This window comes from Galeopterus variegatus, unplaced genomic scaffold (genome assembly GCF_000696425.1).
Source record: "Galeopterus variegatus unplaced genomic scaffold, G_variegatus-3.0.2 Scaffold979, whole genome shotgun sequence".
Lineage (NCBI taxonomy): Eukaryota > Metazoa > Chordata > Mammalia > Dermoptera > Cynocephalidae > Galeopterus > Galeopterus variegatus.
Window position 1 is genome coordinate 279,046 of NW_007727090.1, and position 21,064 is coordinate 300,109.

The 21,064-nt window shown below is 40.5% G+C and overlaps 1 protein-coding gene across 3 annotated transcripts in view; it reads right to left on the reverse strand.

The window, feature by feature from the left end:
- The window catches only part of DNAJC6 (DnaJ (Hsp40) homolog, subfamily C, member 6), a 146,637-nt gene that overhangs the window by 49,324 nt on the left and 76,249 nt on the right, over window positions 1–21,064 (reverse strand). For all 3 annotated transcript variants that reach the window (XM_008573978.1, XM_008573977.1, XM_008573976.1), the window contains exons 2-4: window positions 6,066–6,216; window positions 4,701–4,750; window positions 4,445–4,593 (exon numbers count right to left, since the gene is read on the reverse strand). In XM_008573978.1, coding sequence (XP_008572200.1) covers window positions 4,445–4,593; window positions 4,701–4,750; window positions 6,066–6,199 — 333 coding nt within the window. In that variant the 5' untranslated portion in view covers window positions 6,200–6,216. The remainder of the gene's footprint in view (window positions 1–4,444; window positions 4,594–4,700; window positions 4,751–6,065; window positions 6,217–21,064) is intronic.

Sequence of the window (21,064 nt, forward strand, 5' to 3'; positions counted from 1 at the left end):
GAACTTAAGAACCTTGGGGGCCCACCCCATGGCTCACTCGGGAGAGTGCGGCGCTGGGAGCGCCGAGGCCCTGGGTTCGGATCCTATATAGGGATTGCCGGTGCACTCACTGGCTGAGCGCGGTGCGGACGACACCAAGCCAAGTGTTACAATCCCTTTACCGGTCACAAAAAAAAAAAAAAAAAAAAACTTAAGAACTTTAGGGCCAGCTTAGACCTGGTGTCCATTCACCCAATTCTCCATTTATTGCCAACAGCTATGCCAACACATGTGTAATGCAGTGGTTCCTGATATTCTGGGCTGTAGCTACAAACCTTCTGTGCAGACACTGAACCAGTGTACACACACACACACACACACACACACACACACACCCCAGTGGATGGGTACAATGTTCATGCTGGAGATGGTGAAAAAGGTCTGAGTATAGATAGAGGTAATGGTTACACAACATTGTGAATGTACTTAATGCCACTGAATTGTACACTTGCAAATAATTAAGATGATAAGCTGATATTACATATATTTTACCACAAAAAGTTTTTTAAAAGGAGTGGAAGCAGATGGTTAAACTCTCTGAAGCCCACCAATAGATCTAAATACACAATGGGTCTGTGGGTCTTTATAACTCAGATTAAGAACATGTGGTTTAGATGACACATTTCACTGGTCTCCAGGACTTCACCATCAGCATCAGTACTTTTATATCCTTAAGGTGGATACTGGCTATGAAGAGACAAAAAAAACTGACATTATATACCTCCTAGGTAGGTATTCTAGCACCTCACTTTGAGTGTGGGGCTATCTGCCATGTACTGTTTTGGCTTGGATCCTCAAAAAGCAAAGGATCCAAATCAAAACAGAGACTAAAGGGGCCGGCCCGGTGGCGCACTGCTACAGTGCGCCGCTTGGGAGTGCAGCGGTGCTCCCGCTGAGGGTTCGGATCCCACATACAGACCGGCCGCTCACTGGCTGAGCGAGGTGCGGGCGCAACACCGAGGGTTGCGATCCCGTTGCCGGTCCTGGTCCGGTATGGGCGCGACACTGAGGGTTGCGATCCGTTGCCGGTCATGAAAAAAGACAAAAAGGAAAAAAAAAAAAAACAGAGACTAAACAGAGAGTCCTATTGTAACATCCTGTTACATATGCAAATAATTGGAAAACTGCTATGTGATTATTTCATGATTCCTGTCAACCCATGATGCTTCTAAGCATAAAAGCTAATAAAAACACAGAATGATGACCCTCAGCAAAATAAAATCTGCCTGGAAACAGCCTGTCTCTGCCATCATCACTTGCATACCCATATACACAAACAACCACATAATCAAAGTGTGAAGTGACTTAATTCAGGTTTCAAGGCACAGAGATACAATGTAGACAGAGCTAGGCTCTTGTGAGCCTGTAAATAAAACCGGTCCCATGTTTGGTCTTTTCCAACACTGGTATGTATGGAAAACTCAGTCATCTATATTTATTAGAATAAGGTTTAATTGCAGACTTAGCACTCCACTGAATTGGAAGGAAGAAGAAATGGTTCTAGTCCCTCATGGACTGGAAAGTGAGAACCAAGAAAACTCTTCTAAGTAATACAACGATGAGATGCAAATCAATTCACAGTGTTAGTGCTGGGGAGAGAAAGTTCTAGGGGCTTGAAAAGAAATGTGCATATCAAAAACAGAACTAAGATGAAAATTCTAAGGCTTTGGGACTGTCTTCCTGAGATGCAACTGAGGGTTGAGGGAGACAGGTCAGAGGGTCCAGTTCCACTCTGACAAGTTCTGGGACTATTCGGGAAGGACTAAAGATGTAGTGCAATCCTGTGTTTTAGGGGAAAGAATTGGAAAAGCCTTGTGGCATCTAGAAATCCTTCCCTATTGAAGTTAGGCCAACAAAGAAGGAAATGGAGGGTATGCAGCATGGATAGCTTTTTGGGGAGAAGGAGCATCTCATGCAAAGAGATGGCACATGTGTATGTGCATGTGTGTCTGTGTGTATATGTCTTCATGTGTGTGCACACATGTGTATGCATCCCTGATTGGAGCATGGAGTTTTCTGAAGAACAGTAAACGATGAAGCTGGAAAGGCAGGTAGAGACCAGATCATGAAGAGCCACGTAAGACACATGCTACAATTCACAGGGACAGAAATGACCCCACTCCTTTCACCTATACAAGCCTTACTCCGCTTTAAGGTCCAGCTATCACTGCTATCTCCCTTCACTAATCTCCCTCAGCAGGTATTGTAAATATCATTTGCACTTGCCTTTAGAATGTCCTGGGTTCTCTCCCTAACTAGGCTTAAGTGCCTTGAGAACACGAACCAAATATTTTTTATATGTACAGTGTCTAACAATTATTGACATATTCATTCTTTTAAGAAATATTTATTAGCCATGCCAGGCATTGTTCTAGGTATCAAATAAAATAAACATGCTCCCTGCTCTTAGAAGACAAGTGAGAGCAGACCAGGGTAGTACTCAATATTTAATTCCTCGTTCCTCAGTGAACTAGGCCCAGTCACAAAATCTTTAGTTACACTAATAGATGCCTTTCTTTAAAGATATCTCTATAGAGATTGCTTTTTGAAAAAACTGTACAAACAGACATCTTCATATGGGTGAGTGTTTCTATGATGATATGATATCTTTATTTATATATTGTATATTTATTTTGGAAGGAAAATGTTCTAGACTATCACAGTTCTTTCAAGATCAAATAAAATATCTAGGAATACTGTGCAGACTGTTCTACAGTCCTTCAATAATGAAAATAATGGCACTAAGTCTCTAAACAACAACAAAAAAATCAATTCAAAAGATTTGCATTAGAAACAGAATATCTATCCACATTTTTATTTGATGTTAATTCTCTTTCTCTGAATTAGGTAATAGATGGAATAAGAGTTGGGAGGTTAGCTTACTACAGTGGATTTTAAAGAGCTGCATTTAAAATCTCCATAATTGCCATATAGACTAGCAATTTAGATCAAACCACTTCAGAATAGTTTTCTCAGTGCTTCTCAAAGAGTGGTCCCCACAGCAACAGCAGGAACAGCACCCAGGAAGTTGTTAAAAATGCAGTTTTCCCCCTACCCCTGTCCTGCTGAATCAAAAATATGTGTTTAACAAGCCCTCCAAGGGATTCTGATGCAGACTAAAGTTTTGTTCTCAGAACATGCTGAAAAAAACAGTCTTTAACAAAACTCTCCCATCTCTTATTGAACATTAAGGCAGAAAAGGGTCTTAGAAAGCATATAGACCAACGTCCTTGTGTGTTTTACAGATCTTGAAACTGAGGCCTAGAGATTATCAATGGCAACTGGAATTTGGAGCAAAATATACTCCAGCATCAAAACTGAGATTCTAGATACACAACTCTGACAACCAGCTATCATTTTGCATATTTGAAATCATTTCACTTTTAAAGGGTCCATGTGAGAAAGCCCTTTCTATTTTTTAAAAGACCCAGAGGAAGCTGCAGAATCAATCATATCTAAAGGCTAAGTCAAAAATATCTGAAAGTGTTCTTGAAAAAGAAAAAGCTTTATTTTAGTGAGTAAATCAAGAATTCACTGTCCAGAAATATCAAGCTCCACATCAGATTCAAACAGAAGCCAGCTCTCATAGTTCCTTAACCAGCCTGAAACTAGGAATATTTTTCTGCCTAGTATAAAAATTCCTTAAAATGATAATTCAGCTTTTCCAAGTAATACTGTCAGCCCAGGATAATAGTTAATAACACAAGCCTTAAGCCACTTACTAGTTGTGTGGTCTTGGGCAAGCTACCTTACCTCTCTGTGCCTCAGTCTCTCCATCTACCTCAGAAGACTGTTGAGAGAATTAAATGTGAAACAGCATGTAAACTCCTCGGCACAGTATAAATGCTCTGGTAATGTTAACTGTTGCTCTCACTATTATTAATATTAGTAATAGTATTACCAAACCTATGGTGTGGACTGTTTACATGCTGCCCTTCACTTGCAAAAGAGGCAACTTTATTGAATGTCAGAAATATATTCCCATTAATACTGGTGTGTCTCTACTAGTCTAGACACACTGCTTCATTGTGATGCCCAAGTAGCAATAAGAAAGAGTGAAAGGCATAATTAGTGTTACAGTACAAGGGTAGCCCACTCCCTTACACAGCAATTCAATCACCAATTTGAGCCTCATGAACAATGTGCCAAGGAGCAACAAGCCACCAGGATTTGAGACCCCAACATAAGATGCACAAAACACTGACAGATATAAATATTGTCCTCCAAGGAAAATCTTCAGAATATCTCATAAGAGACTAATAAATATTTTGTGGATAGAAGTGTCCAGAGTTTATAGTTTTTCAGATTCATGTGCCTAAGGGCAAAGCCTTTGAGGATATTGCTCAAGAGGAAAAATACCCTTTTATGTCTTTAACAGTGCACTTCCAAGGCTAAAATTCCTTACCCGGCTGTGAAACTTGGCAGTTCGATAAGACTTGGGTGACAGATTGTACACTGTGTAGTGGTCAAGATGTCTGGAATCCAAAAAGCTTCGAATGTCATCAACCTGATTCCTGAATCCTATGTCAACACTGTCCAGAGGAAAGGACATCACTAGGAGAAGTCACATGGAAAGAAAACAGGTTAAACAAGTCTGCTGTTGCAACGGGCAGCAACTGAAAGCTGAACCAAAGAGATATTAATAAACATAAGAAACTTACCAATAATTCTGGAGGTAACATAAGTGAAGTCTAAATCTCCCTTTGTATAGCTAAAAGTGAGATAGGAAAGAATACTCATTAAAATTATTCAATTAGGGGGCCAGCCCGGTGGCGCACCGCCTGGGAGCGCGGTGGCGCTCCCGCCGAGGGTTCGGATCCCATGTGGAGACTGGTTCCCGCTCACTGGTTGAGCGTGGTGTGGGCGCAACACCGAGGGTTGCGATCCCATTGCCAGTCCCCGGTGCGGGCGCGACACCGAGGGTTGCGATCCCGTTACCGGTCAGTAAAAAAGACAAAAAGGAAAAAAAAATTATTCAATTATGCCAAGATTTCTCTCTCTCAATCACTTCACATCATGAGCTGGGATACTTCTGTCCAATAGGCATATTTTGACTGCCCTCAAGTCCTTCTCTATAGCAAAGTTGTTGGGAGAAGACAGCCTACACCTTGGGGGTATAAATATATCATCCAACAGGTGCATCCCAATGCCTTTGTAGATTCTACTTCATGAATAGAATCAATCTCAGAAGAGAAAACACTGCTTCTTTATTAACACTGATTGTCCCACCCTCTTGGCCTACATGGAAATATCTCCCATAATTGTGAACATCTAAGGATTAGGGGAAGAAATGATTGAAAAACAACAAGGGACACCCTTTTTTAGCCTACCAGACCCTGGGTGGGAACCAGAGGTGAGGGTAAATTTTACCTTTGAACAAAGATTAAAATGTTGATTAACACGTTGGACTAGACTTTTTATTTTCTGATTCAAAACTGCATATTGTAACTTAAAGTGACTCTAGAATTTTCTTATAGCTACAAATAAAAAATAATTCACATGGCCTGCTTGTAAGAATTTTCATACAGTAGAAGAGTAGAAAACTTCTCCCACTGAATAAATTTTAAAGGGCTAGAAGGATAAAAAAAAGTTCTGTTTTGATTGTAATCCATAGGTATTTCTTATTCAGATTGCATGTGAATTATTATTTCATTTAATCCTCAAACTACCCAAAGACACAAATCCTATCAGGGTACAAACATAAAGATCAGAGAGGTTAATTAACTTGCCTTATGTCACATGGTTAACAAAGGCAGATATTGCACTAGAACCCAGGATGTTTGATTCTAAAGCCAGGGATGGCAACCACTATCCTCTAATGTATAATGAGCTGAGTCGCCCCAGCCTGTGCTTGTAGCTTCTAAAGGACTTTACTTTATGTCTGCAATGACATTTCTCAATTGATCAAATCCTATGAAATTATATCACAAAATTGATACTCTTTGAGCCACACAAGCAGTTGGCAGGTAACCAGATCCTTTGGGGGCCCAGGAGTCCACTAAGTTAACCAGGAAGGATGTTCATACCTGGTAACAGATTGTATAACTCTAGACGATGTGTCTTTGAGGGTGTCTTTCAAGTTGTCCTTTAGGTTACTAAAAAGCCTTCCTGCACCTCCTTTCACCATGTCAAAGAGACCTCCCCCATAGCTGGGCTCCATGTCTGGAGATGAGGCACCTGCCAAGAAAAAACACAAAAGAAGGTGATGGCACAGACTACACTGAAAACCAATCCCTCTTCATTACTAAGACATACACAGACTGTCTCTAGGAGTCTGGGACAGATATTCCTGGAAATTATGTCCCACTCTCAGAACTCATCAACTCTGAATAATAGCAATGCTGCTGGTCCTCAGAGGAGACCAAGGTAAGTCCCTCACTGAGTCCCAGGAACAGAAACCTCCAGAGCTGCACTGTCCAATTCTGTAGCCAGTAGCCACATGTGGCAATTGAGCACTTGAAATATGGCTAGTCCAAATGTGCTATAAAATACACACCAAACTTCAAAGATGTGATGAAAACCAAAGAATCTAAAACATCTCATTACTATTTTTACATCGACTACATGTTGAATTAAATAATCCTATCAAAATTAATTTCACCTGTTTCTTTTTACTTTTTTAATGTGGATATTAGAAAATTTTCAACTCCATATGCAGCCTGCATTGTACTACTGTACTTTCATCCACTGCTCTAAAGAGGCTGCCGAGGAAGAGCAGCAGTCAGCTTCAGTGAGTCTAGGGGCCTCCTCTGCCCTTTGATGGAGCTGGCCGTGTTAGAAGCCCCGTTCCATGGCTATCCCTCAAAGCAACAGTTCACTTCCAGCATGGAAAACATCTTCGGAAGGGCCTTTATAAGAGCTTTTAGGCCTAAGGATGCATGGTGCTCACTGGTGTTATTTGCCATATATTTCAGGTTCTCTTCCCTGACAGCTGCACAAAATTGTACTTGCTGGCCCCTTGTGGTTAGCTCTAGTCCAGGGTTTCTCAGCCTCAGCACTACTGACGTTTGGGGCCAAATACTCCCTTGTTGTGTGTGGGAGGGGGTGCTGTCCCGTGTGGGAGGGGGCGCTGTCCCATGCACTATAGCATGTTTAGCAGCCTCTCTGGCCTCTATGCATTAGATGCCATTAGCACCTGCCCCTGCCTCCCACTCTGAGTTGTGCCAACCAAAAATGTCTCCACACATTGGAAAATATCCTCTGGGGGCAAAATTACCCATGTTTGGAAGCCACTGCTCTAGTCTATGATGTCTAAGTAGAAGTATATATCACTTCCAGGATACAACATTTAACTGTTAATGTGAGACTCTCCATAGCTCTCTCCTCCCTCTCTCCTCCCCCCTCCTCTCCTTCTTCTCTCTCTCTCTCTCTCTCTCTCTCTGCCATAGCAACTTGGCAAAGTTTGAGACTGTGGCTGCTCTGTCCAGGACTCGTAGGTCCCAGCAGAAGAAGCTATGTGGCAGAGCTCCCAGCTGACCTTTGATGAATGTTTAGTGTGAATGAGAAACACTGCTTTGTTATTAGAATCCACCAATATTTTGGGACTGTTCTTACCACAGCACACCCTAGCCTATAAAGCCAATTCAGGAAGGAAGCAGGAATCTGTGCAGAGGAGACTAATGTAAACAATGGTCAGGTGGGCTGTAAAACCTAGTGGTTAAGAGCACGAGAGCACGAGTCAGCCTCACCTGTGTTCCTGCCCAGCCCTGTTACTCCTAGCTCTGTGACCTTGGGAAAATCAGTCTAAGTCTTTTTCTTCCTGTCTGTGAAATAGGGATAAAAATAGTGCCTACTTCATAGGGAAAGATTAAATGAGTGTATATAAATCTGTTAGCATAGTATCTAATACATCTAGGTGTAGAGGGTTTGAAATTTTGATTCCTATTTGATTATTAGATAGTGTTTGTAGGTAATACATGCATGGGACAAAAGTTCTTGGATAGGAGGTGTAGAGTTTGCATAAAGCATATGTACTTCACAGGGCCTGGTTTTCCAAAGCCTTGCAGTTTCAAATATTGACTTTACAAAAAACAGGAAATTTTCCCCAGGCTATTGAATCTCTGTTGTAAGATAAAGATTTGTAACACAGCAAGGCTGCCGATTCAAAGACAGAAAAGTTACTGATTGATATGTAAAGATACTGGGAAATTGCTGTAAGAAGAGAATGTTTGCTAAGAATGTTGCTTTTGTTGGTGGATCACTTAATTGCCTAATAGAATGTCATCATACTTGTTTCACTGAAAGTTACCAGCCTATATTGTTAAACTATAACCCCACCTATGTCTCTTTCTGTAACTTCCTGGGCTGGAGAATAAGTACAGGAAGGGAACCCCAATTCATGGTTAATTTCCCAAATGGAAGGAATGTTTCTCTCCTGAGGATTCCAGGATATTAACCACTTCAGGGTCTCTCACTGCTCAGAAGAGATGGGCTTGGAGTAATCCTTTGTGGCTCCGTCACCCAGGGGAAGAGAGGTGACAAATCTGTGGGGGTCAAAGCAACAAGGAGGCAAGAGCCTACAGCTAGGGGGCAAGAGCCCACCAAATCAATTCTAATCAACTATATGTTGATTCTCAGTTGATTTTTAGTATAGGGTTTTTAGGTAATGCATGTATGGGACAAAAGTCCTCGAAGGCAAGAGGAAGAGCCTACAGCTAGGGGGCAAGAGCACACCAAATCAATTCTAATCACTGTTTAGGTAAGGGATTATATACACTGATTGTTAATATAATGGGTTCATTAGAAGATTTTGTGAGAAAGAAACTCACATGGGTTTAAAGCCTTTAATGTGAACAAGAGAACTGAAACTAAACAGGGATTGTTCTGAGGGCAATAAGAAGATTTTGTGAGAAAGAAACTCACATGGGTTTAAAGCCTTTAATGTGAACAAGAGAACTGAAACTAAACAGGGATTGTTCTGAGGGCAATAACTCTTAATACAACCGAGCTTAAATGATGGGAAAATATGTGAGTTAAGATTTCCAAGAACGTTTTGCTAGATTAGTTAGTACATGGGGTTTTTTTCCACATTTTGCTTTAAGCTGTTTCTTTGAGTTTCTCAAGAAGTCAGGCACTTCAATGATTGTCTTATTGTTTCTTTTGCATGTCACCTAGCTTAAATTTATGACTCTTGATGGTATATTGTTTAAACTACCATGCATGCTTAGATGAAGATTGTTACATAGCCCATTTCTTTATGTTCTTACTATGATTGATTAACCATCTATCCTTTTCCTGTAATTTCCTTGTCTTTTCAATAAAAATTGAAGCAAAACCAACTCAGGGCTGTACCCCGTTTCTCCTTCTAACAGAGGAGTTGCTGAGGTGCAGTCCCTTTGGGCTTCTCATCGCATTCATGATGCTTTGAGTAATCTTTTTGCATCTCTGTTACACAGCAAAAGGTGTAACATCTAGGGGTCAGATGATTATAGCCATTCTACTATTATGCTGCACACTGAAATTCCTACATTGATGACATTTTAAATCTTTGTTCACCTTTCAACTACATGATGACAAAGAGTAAGAATGACATCTATTCTTTTTTAAAAAATGCAACATTTAAGATTTTAAAAAATAAGTAAAGATAACACCAAGGTCAAAAGTTAAGATCCCCATATTGGCTAGCTGCCAAAAAAAGGTAAAGGAACAATAAAAATATTCATGTAATAGGAACTATAATTGCTAACACTTATACTTAGCACTTACTATCTGCTAGGTATTGGTCTATGCATTTTAACCTATATTCATTCATTTAATCTTCATAATAGTCCTGTGAAGTAGATAATATCATTATTCCCATTTTATAGATCAGAAAACTGAGGCACAGAAGTTAAGAAACTTGTCTAAGGGCATACAAGCTAGTAAATAAATGGCAGAGGCTGGATTTGAGGCTTAAGCAACCCTTCCAATCATATCCCTCTCTCTTCCCCTAATACCATCCTGAATTTTATATTTGTCATTCCAATTAACGTCTTTAAAGTTGTCAGTATCCATAAGCAATGTATCAATATTATCTTCCATGTTCTCAAGCTGTACATAAATGGTTTTCTGTTTGCATTCTCCTGAAACTTTATTTTTTTCACTCACCATTGTTTAAAATTCATCTATGCTGGTACCACGTGTAGCTTTAGCACGCTTATGTATCAATTACACCACCAATGGATACTCAGATTGTTTGCTATAACTCACAACGCAGTTTTGAACACATTGCCTTGATTAAATATGGGAGATTCTCTCTCGGTTATACCTTGGAGCAGAATTTGCTAGTAGGTAAAGTATGCACATCTTCAAATTTCTAGATATTGACAAATAATTTTCAAAAGTCATCATATCAGTTTAAACTCCTACAAGTAGTACATAAGAGCTCTCTCACTCTATATTCTCCTTAACACGTAGTATTATCAGATGTTGAAATGTTTATCAACATGCTAAGTGTAAATCAATATCCTTTTTTAGTCTTGTTTTATGATTTCTCTGATTACTAGTGAGGTGGGATATCTTTTATTGTATTAATTGGCCAGGCAGCTGTTCTTTAAGTCCTATTTCAGGTACCCACTACACTCCTACATACCATTTAGATGCTCATATATATATATATATATATATATATATATATATATATACCTATAAATGTATGTTGACTGTCAAGATCTTCCATCTGACCACAAGAGCTATTAATACCTAAGTCACCATTAGGCATCTACTTGAAAATGAGGCTCTATCAGAAATTGTTAAGAATAATGAATGCTGGTGAACAAATAAACGAATGGACCCATGGACAAACATTAATAATGTCTTCCATTTACTGAGCTCTCCTGTGCAACAGGAATTCTGCTTGGATCTTTATGATAGTACAGTTTCACATGGTGAGAGAGTGGGAGAGTGTTTATTATCCCCATTTTACAGATGAAGAAATGGAGGCTCAAAGAAGGGAAGTAACTCACCTAAGATCTCAGCTAACAAGTGGATGAGCCAGGGATTCAAACCCAGATCCGTACAGTTCCAAAGCCTATGCTAATCTGCCATTTCACACTATTCTGCAGCTCCATATCAGCTCACAATTCTAATAGCAGTAATCAGATGATCCTTTTTGCCCCCCTCCTACTTCTTGCTCTCCTCCACCTCCCACCTGAATGCTTTTCATCTGGCTGCTCTCAGCAGCAGATGTTCTTGCAACAAGCACCCTCATAAATCACTGCATCTGTCAGGCCAACCAAACCAATCTCATTATGTAGGCAGCCTGAGCCTCTGTCACTTCTACCATTTCACAGCCCTGAACAAAATGCCAGGAACTGGTCTAATGAGCAGCTCCATGGACCAGGGCTAGCACTACAAATCTGAGAATATTCTCTTGTGTTCTATTTCCCTGTGAAGTACGGCACATTATTTCCCTTTAAACACAACCCCAAATAAAAATCTGTATCAGGTTTTCATTTTAAATATAGTGAGAACTGAGTGGAATAAAATGTGTATAATTCCCCTATTTCCATTCCAAGTTACCACTTCAGCCTGAACACCCTCTGATATATCCCTGTTCTAAGGGATTAAACCAAACTGATTATCTAGACATCTCTTCGACCCTCAATTTCATGCTGGAACAGAACTCTGAGGCACCAACCTATGAAAAGATATAAATATCCTTGATTATCTGAAAATCAGACTCTCACCATCACGCACTGTTCATTAGCACGTTGGAACACTGCAGAAGCCAGACCAGCTTGCCAGACTCCATCTGTAACCTTCATATACCCAAATTATATGTTGAACTAGCCAGGACACAAAAAAGAGAAGAGGGACGTAATTTTATTTTGCTCTAATGTTCTTGTAGGTACATATTCATGCTTTCCCTGATGGGCTACATAAATGCCAAAAGCATAGATTCCGCAAAAGATATTTGAGCCTCAGCTAGTTGAGAGAAAGAGAAGAGAGGTTTCAAAAAATGACACAACAAAGAGAGAAATGATGCAGTCAGAAAGTGACATGGAGAAGAAAAGCAATGACCACAGCAGATCAGGGATTAACAAACTATGACCCATGGGCCAAATCCAGTCTGCTGCTTGTTTTAGTACAGTCTGTGAAATAACAATGGCTTTTACATTTTTAAATGATTGAAAAAAGTAAATATATATATATATTTCATACCATGTGGAAATTATATGAGGGTCGAATCGCAATGTCCACATTGAATACAGTTACACTTATTCATTTACGTATTGTCTTTGCTGCTTTTGTGCTACAATGGCAGAGTGTGTTGTGACGCAGACTGTATGGCCCACAAAGTCTAAAGTATGTACTATCTGGTCCTTTACAGAAAACATTTCCCAATCCCTGGACTAGATGGTTAAAAACATTTTCATTCTTAGGAACGCAGAGCTTGCCACCACCAACACCTTTCTAATCGCTGTGGCTAAAATGGCACCCAGCTGGAAGAACATTCGCTCGGCTTCCTAAAGGGTCCTGAGTGATTTGAGGGTCTAAGAGGGCGGGGGTGGGAGGTCAGAGTTGAGAGAGCATGAATGAAATCCAAAGAGAAAGGTCCCGGGTCTCTGCCTCTAAGGCTCCGAGTAGATTCTTCTTCCATGCTGTCTGCTCACCAAAGACAAACGACAGAGAACTGAGTCATTTCTTAGTAGACAATAAAGAAATTTTCCTTGGGATTCCCAATGTTTAGGAGGCTAGAAGCAGCAACTCATCCCTTCCAAATTATAGGAACTTACCATGTGTATAGGCTGACTAGTTCTTACAGAGTGACACAAAACTTGTGCCTTCTCGGAGAAAATTTCTGCCTCCCATTAGACTGTTAGCTGTTTGCTCATTTATTTATATCCAACTTCATCCCAAAAAAGATTTCAGTTAATTCAAGAGTTATTTGGAAAATAATGTATCATTAAGAAGACCAGCACAAATGTTAAGGCTGGTCTTAACTGCCTTCATGTAACTTGAAAAATAGGAAAAGTAGGTGTGGCTACATTTCATAAACATTTTATTGAATCATTAGCCTATATATATATATAGTTATATTGTTATATTTATAAAATGTAAAGAATAACCCATTTTTATTCTGTAAACAAATATACACATGCACATATATTGTAACTGTTTACCAGGTGATATAACTTATAGCACAAATTATCTCTCACTCTAATTTCCAAATTCTTGTTGAGTTTTGGACATTCTCAAGAGTGTTCTTGTTACCAGCTAAATGATCTCCACCTTTGGACCATGTTTTGACACAGGGAATGGCAACAGACCCTTCCAGAAACTTCTCCATTAAATGATGATCATAAGGGCCTTGGCACCATACTCCAGTCCGAGGAGGGCTGGGCATTCTGTTGGCTTGTCAGGTGTGGGATGCACTTGGATGCTAATGGCTCCTACGTGGCCTGAACTCAGAAAGCCTGAATCACTGGCAGCACCTGCTGAGCTCCTCTGCAGCCGTGAGTGGATGTTGCACACACCCTGGCTTCTACCCTCCTGGTCTGTTGAGCAGCTGCAAGACCTGCTCATGTCCAGGGCTGCTGCTGTGCAATGTCATCAAGTGACTTGTAGTTTTAATAGTTTGTCTTACATGCCACATAGTACAGAGGTGTTACAATATTTCAAAACCAGTACCACAGATTCTATGTGACTCTATGCAAACTTGAGTATCAGTCTTGTGAATAGCACATAATAGGTCCCCACATCGGGCACCAGATCACTTCAAGATAGAAAGTGGAAACCTCAGAGCTATAAAGAGGTTCCCCTCTGTTAGGGCCGGCCCGGTGGTGCACTGCTACAGTGCGCCGCTTGGGAAGCCCGGCGGCGCTCCCGCCGAGGGTTCGGATCCCACATACAGACCGGCCGCTCACTGGCTGAGCGAGGTGCGGGTGCAACACCGAGGGCTGTGATCCCGTAGCCGGTCCCGGTCCGGTACGGGCGCGACACTGAGGGTTGCGATCCGTTGCCGGTCACGAAAAAAGACAAAAAGGAAAAAAAAAAATCAGTGGTTCCAAATTACCAAAATAAAGAGCTGACATGTGCTGTAGCTGGAAGAAAGTAATGCTTCCCTTGTATACACGTCTCCAGTCTGGCTTTGTCAACCCTGAAATTGCACAGAATGGCCTTTTTCGCTGTGGCTGCCTAACTTCACTGGATGCAGCTTTTTCTTGGCTTTATCCTTTCCATCCACGACAGCCACCTGGTAGCTACTATTTATTAAGTGCTTACAGCACACCAGGCACTATGCTAAGTTCTGGAAAACCTCAAAGCTATAAGGAAGTTCACCTCTATTAAACATCTGTGGTCCTGAATCACCAAAAGTAAAGAGTTTACATGTGCCGTAGCTGGTTTTACACACTTTATCTTATATAATCTTCACCACAATCCTATGTGATATTCTATTAATGTTACCATTTTACAGATAAGAAAATCAAGACTTTGATCAGTTACTTAACTTGTCTATACATCCAGTTAGTAGCAGAAGTGGGATCCAAACCAGTTCTGGCTGATGTAAAGCCCATATTCTAACACTGGTAGCATTGCCCAATGCCTAACCTCTTGTTTGGCATAGGAAAATGTCAGTTTTTTGCTTAATTTAATTTTCTTTTTGAAATTTTAATTTCTAGTTAGATTCCCAGGCATTCTGTGGTAGGCATGGACTCATTTCCCATAAGAGCTGAATTTTTGAAAATTAAAATTAAAATTACTTATTATTTTAGATATCACTACTTAAAAATCACACTGTCACATATGGTCTCATTTGATTCTGCTGATGCCATGAGGCGCAGAGGAAAGTTTTTGTTCCAGTTTATAGGGGGAAGGAGGGATTGAAGAGTAAAATGACATGCTCAAGCTCACACAGATTTTAAGCAGAAAAACCAAGCCTCAAGTCTAAGACCCCTCTCTCCAAAGTCTACCATCTTTCCTTGAAGCTTCCCCGGAATAAGATGAATAAGTGATGTTTAAGCAGTCTTTGATTGTGGAAGCCAAGGCAGTGGTTTTTCCATGCTGTCTAGTTGTTATCCCCATGTGATCCATTTCTCTAACTGCTGGGAAGTGAAGAGCTGAAAAACATATTATGAACAAGGATGAAGAACCTTTTGCAGTCATGACTCAAGTTCCTGCCCTTTGTCAAGTGTTGTGGAAAAAGAATGGTATTTTCTTAGGGCAGGGGCTAATGGCACATCTCTGCAGAGTTGCTTTAGTTTCAGGGATTTCTATCCTGCAATTGTCAAAGCTGAGGCTTTAGTGAAGTTTAGTAACAGTCGTGGCAAAACGAAAATGCATCTAGGTTTGGCTGGACCCAAAGCCTCTGCTCTCATCCACCTCCCCATCCTGCCTTCTTTCATGAGAGAATTTGTATCTCATGCTTCCATTCTCCCACCTCACTTTGCACCCTAATCCTAGGACTAGAGCAGTCTGACATATATGAGAATTGACTGTGAATGGGTCTGTCTCCCCCTCCCCCAACTGCTGATTCTCTGGGTCTTCAATAACAGAAAGCATGTTTCATGCTTCTTTACACCCCCCTAAGGTCTTAGCACATTACCTAACACACAGTAAGCACTCAATAAATACATGGAAAACTGATGCTATAGAATGCAAGAATCAGAGAAAAGACAGCAGGAATGGAAAAGAAGACCAAGCAGATCAACCTTGGTAGAGACCTGATCTTTACCTAACTGCAGGCAGCAAATATGGACAGATGCTTTCACTGTCTCCTTATGCTTCTCTGAAATAATTTCCGGTTGCAGCACTGTACTTCCAGCATCCACTGAGCATCCCTGCCTAACGGATGAAAGATTTCATGAAACTCCATAAGAGCTTTATTGTATGGAATACTAATATTTGAGAAGAAGATCAAAAAGAAATTTATATCTTCAGGGAGATGACAGAAGCTAATTAAGAAACCAATACTAGCTCCTCTTTCCCAAAAGGATCAACAATATGGGGGAATAAAGAAAGAATAATAAAAGAAGGAATGAGAAATACTGCCAAGTGAAAACCAATTCAAGACCAAAATTGACTCTGTGTCTAATAAAGGCAAGGCATGGTGTCCATTAACAGGCTGTTGGTGCTAGAAAAATCACAGCCAAATGGATGTAACACATTTTATTCCTTCAGAGAAAATTAGGCTACGGTTGCCAATCCAAATTCTACCCAATAAACTCCCACATAAAACAATACATGGCTATTGCTTAATTTGATTCAACAAATACAAGGGTACTTCAAAAAGTTTGTGGAAAAATAGAATTAAAAGATAATATGCATCTTTCCACGAACTTCTTGAAGTACCCTTGGACAGTAAGTTTTTATGGTAGGCCAGAGAAAAAGGGTCTATATAAGAGATCTTTACTCTCCCTTGCATCTTTACTTCACACTTGGGCCAAATAAAAAGGCTCAGCATTATGAAATAAAAAGGCTCAGCATTATGAAATAATAATGACCAAATCTATTTTAAAAGAGCAGAACCCCCAATAAAAATCTGAGGAAATAGAAAGGGTTCTGCCTACCACATGTCCTCTCAATTCCAGAAAGTGAGGGACCATCCATTGTTGTTTCTCTTTTCTCTACCAAAAGATCAGGGCTTAAATTGCATTAAATGGATTATGACATTTCCTTCTTAATTACTACTCTTGTTGCCTGGTCATATGTTATATGACCTTCTCCATAATTGGAAACAGAGACAGCAGAGGACTTAATGGCCTGCTTAAATAAAACTGCAAACAAAAAAGTAAGGCAAAAATCTTCAACATTTCAGTTCCATTTAATGGGGACAGGGGAGACAATAGAAGCTCCAAAAGGTGACTGAGAGAACTCTATCAATCTTCCCAAATAACCCCCCATTACAGGTACAATCTCAGAAAACCAATATGTTTGTTATGCAAATGCTGCTGTAAATAGAGTTTCCCCTTCCAAAAATATTGTTTTCTCTTAGCTCCTACACAGAAATTCTGGAGCTGCCACTGCAAGCCAGCTTCTTAGAGAAAGGTCAAATTGTTGCTCTCCAAAAGAGCAGAAACTATAGTGGACAGATATTGTTTGTTTTGTATATTAAAATATATTATATATTTTATTACATAATATATTACATATCTATAACACAGAGGTCATTCATATTGAATGTGAAAAATTGGGATGCATTTAAAGACATATATCAAGAGTACTAGAGGGAAGGCTGAAAACAGAGGATGGAATTGGGAATAAAGGGAGAAAAAAAATCTAGAATAAAACCAGAGGAGGGCTTTAGCAGAATAAAGACTGCAAAGCAGTATAATTAAATCACTTCTCTAGGTCCACTAGAACCAAAGAAAATGGAATTAAGACAGAAGAAAATAAACAAGGGTAACCATTGCTAACATTTTGGATATACTTGCATTCTTAGTTCTGTGTTTTTGTGTACATGCACACATACACGTTTTGTATTCTGTGCCCACATGCACAGAAATAAGATCATACAATATACAGGTTCGGACTGACATTTTTTCCACTTGACAATAAAAAGTAGTCTTCCCAGTCATTCATATTTTTTCTCTATCATCTCTCATAGGATTGCATTACAATTATTAGCTGATTTTCTATTGTTTGGACTCATCAAGAATTATCATAAAAGTGCATATAAAGTGGATAGAGATTCAGAGGAGCTTATTTCCAGCTTGGAGGGAGGGGGAGGGAGGTTGCAGGTTGCTGGAAGCAGGAAAGAGGGGGCTTTATGGAAGAGGTGGTATGTGAATTGCAGTTTGGGTGGACATGAGCTGAAGGTTATTTCAGATTGAGGGAGGAGAATAAGCAAAGGACAAGAGACCACCAAGTCAAGAATATACATAAACGTGAAAAGGATCATAACTGAGCACCAGTTACAACTGTACTGGGACCATTCTAAGGTCGTCCAACACTGAAAGATGGGTATCACAGTCTCCACTAAATAGATGATGAAGGAATGGGGACTCGGAAATGGCAAGTAGTTTGCCTAAGGCACAAACTATAGTACACACTGAAACCAAGACACCATGCTGTTTCCTCAGGGAACTGGAAAGATGTAGAGGGTGTGTTAGAGAGGGGTGGGAGATGAGACTGGGAAGGTGAGTGGTCCTTACCAAACTCTCTGTATAACTGCTTATGGATTTGCTCCTCATGCTGACATAAAATTTTTTTTAAAAAACTACAAAAACGAGTATCAGCAAATTCCCAAGAAGCTGTTCACAGAGCAGATTGATATTGCCTCAGACAAGGGGATTTCCCCAGGGATATCACACCCTTTAGGGGCATATTTCAAATTAAGAATTTCATCCTAGGGCACCCAAAGGAAATTTCAAGTCACTCCTTAGCATCTAATTATCAGATAAATGTATTAGTAGGAACCTCTGATAGGGAGTCTCTGCAGTAAGTCATGCCAGGCATAAAAATGCTCAGTGAGGCTAAATGAACCCAGATTGAGGACACATCTAAATGCTAACACAACAGAGAATGCAGATATACTCTGAAGGTGGTGAATCCCGGGACGCCAAAAAAAAAAAAAAAAAAAAAAAGCCCACAGCAAGCATTAGGAGGAAAATCTGCTAATTGCAAGGAGAACCTGCCACTCTATCATGTCACTGGTCTCAAGGCAAAGAAAACCACTGCTGTTTGTGGTCCCCACTTCTGCTGTGGATTTGACTCATGGAGACATTCTCATAAATGTCTGACCATTACCCTCTCATGTGGGAAAACCAAACACTGAGCAAATTCAAAGTCAACGAGAGGGATTGGCTTCTGTGCTTGGCCAGACATGATAGACCACCTTGGTCTGGACTCTACACACAGAAGACAAAGGCTAAATCTCAAGGGTCAAAGGCATACCCTTACCTGCTGGGTAGTAGGAATTGGTTCCTACCTCTCTTCAGATCCTTCCCACTAAAAAAATGATCCTCCAGGTGTTACTTTTCCTAAAAAGTTTCCACTCAACAATAACTACTCCTGGAGGACCAGGAAAAGAAAAAGCATTTGGTACCAGCATGATGTGATTAAAAGGACATAGGTTTTGCAAACAAGTAGACCTGGATTCATGACACTGATCCTCCTTCCTTATGACCTATGTAACAGTGGGCAGGTTAATTAATCTCTCTAAGCCTCAGTTTCCTCAACTGTAAGACAGACAGATAATATCCTCTTCCCACATATGTGATGAGGCTTAAATGACAGCATGATGGATAAATATCTGTGACCTAGAAGGCAATCATAAATAATATTTGAAAGTAAAGGAGATCCTAATGGGGGGGGGGGGGGGAAGGGAAGGGGAAAAAAAAAAAAAAATTTGAAAAAAAAAGGGGGGTGTGGGGGGGGGGGGGGCGGGAAAGGGGAAAAAAAAAAAAAAATTTGAAAAAAAAAGGGGGGTGTGGGGGGGGGGGGGGCGGGAAAGGGGAAAAAAAAAAAAAAATTTGAAAAAAAAAGGGGGGTGTGGGGGGGGGGGGGGGGGGGACAGGAAAGGGAAAGAAATAGAAATGGTCTGCATCTAGGAACTGCCATGTCCTTCCCTCAATTCAGTAGAAAAGCCACTTACTTACTGTATAAGCTTATGCAAAGAGAAAGACTTCCTCACAGAATCATCACAAAGATTAAATCCATCATCTGTAAAAGCACATTGCTACATCTACAACTTAGTGAATGGTAACTTGAGGTAGAGTTGTATATGGTAGCACTGAATAAATTAGAACATTGCTCACAGTGGGTCACCAACTGGGACTCAGAAATCTTTTCCTTGTCTAGAGATTTTTATCATATGGGGACTTTAAATGTACAGAGATCAGGCAGCCAGGAACTGCTCCTCAGACGGAAATCCTCACATGTAGTCCCATTCTGCCTGAGGCAGGCTTACTAAGCAAAGGAATGGGGTCCCTCATTGGCTTCCATGTTAACTAGCAGCTCCAGCTATCTTTCTGGCTTAATTATGCTCCAATAATCCTGACAAGCCTGTCTGGGCTTCACTGTAAACCATGACAGTGAACTTCTAAAATAAAAGCAAGATTAATGCTATGACCTCAATCTTGGCATGAAGGCCCATTAATTGGAAGTCATGGGCTTAACTGAATTCTGGGCAGAGCACTGCCAGCTGGATTAAGTTTTCTGAGACCTGTTTCTTCACCCACATGAAGATAACTGAAATGAGCCAAAGGCAACTAAGCCGAATATTGGGCTTTTCTGAGGAGAAAAATAATTGATTATTTCTGTGGCATACTAGTTGCCCAACCATCAGAAAAGGATGAAGTCATGCTTTAGGAGGCCATCACCATCATTGCAGCCACCCTCCCTGTCTTCTGCATGCTCAGGGGTGTTATGTAACCTCTCTGAATTTCAATTTTGAGACAAGACTTTGTAAGTGAATGAAATACACACACATACACACACATCTACAAGGGGTGCTCGATAAAAAGAAGTAACCATTATCATCATCCCATCTTCCCAGGACTCTTTGCCATCATTCATTATCATAAGGAGCTTAGAAGAAAGAGCTGTGTGGCTTCTCTTCTGTGGCTGCATCCTGACTGGTTGTAGAAACAGCACCACAAATGAAAAATCACAGTACACCCAGGGCCTCCCTGAGTTCAAGGCAGTTTCTGCTTCTACCTGGCATTTAGCCAATGTAGATTCCAGCACAGCAGTCCCCCCTTATCCACAAGGAATGTGTCCAAAGACCTCCAGTGGATGCCTGAAACCCAGATAGTGCCGAACTCAATTGCCATCTGTCGGAATACATTTCTGTTCATGTCTTCCATCCATACACTTCATGCCTTTTCCATCTTCACTAAGCACTTATCATGCACTGTGGCCATAACTATTGCAGTTTGAGGTGCAGCAGCAAAACTAGCATGAATTTCTTTTTCTTCTTCACAATTTCATAAATAGAAAATTTGTTCTTACTGTAGATCTTAGCAAACTCAGTGTAAGAGTTTTTTCTTTTCTTATTTTTTTTTTTCCTTTTTGTCTTTTTTCGTGTCCGGCAACGGACCGCAACCCTCAGTGTCGCGCCCGTACTGGACTGGGACCGGCAACGGGATCGCAACCCTCGGTG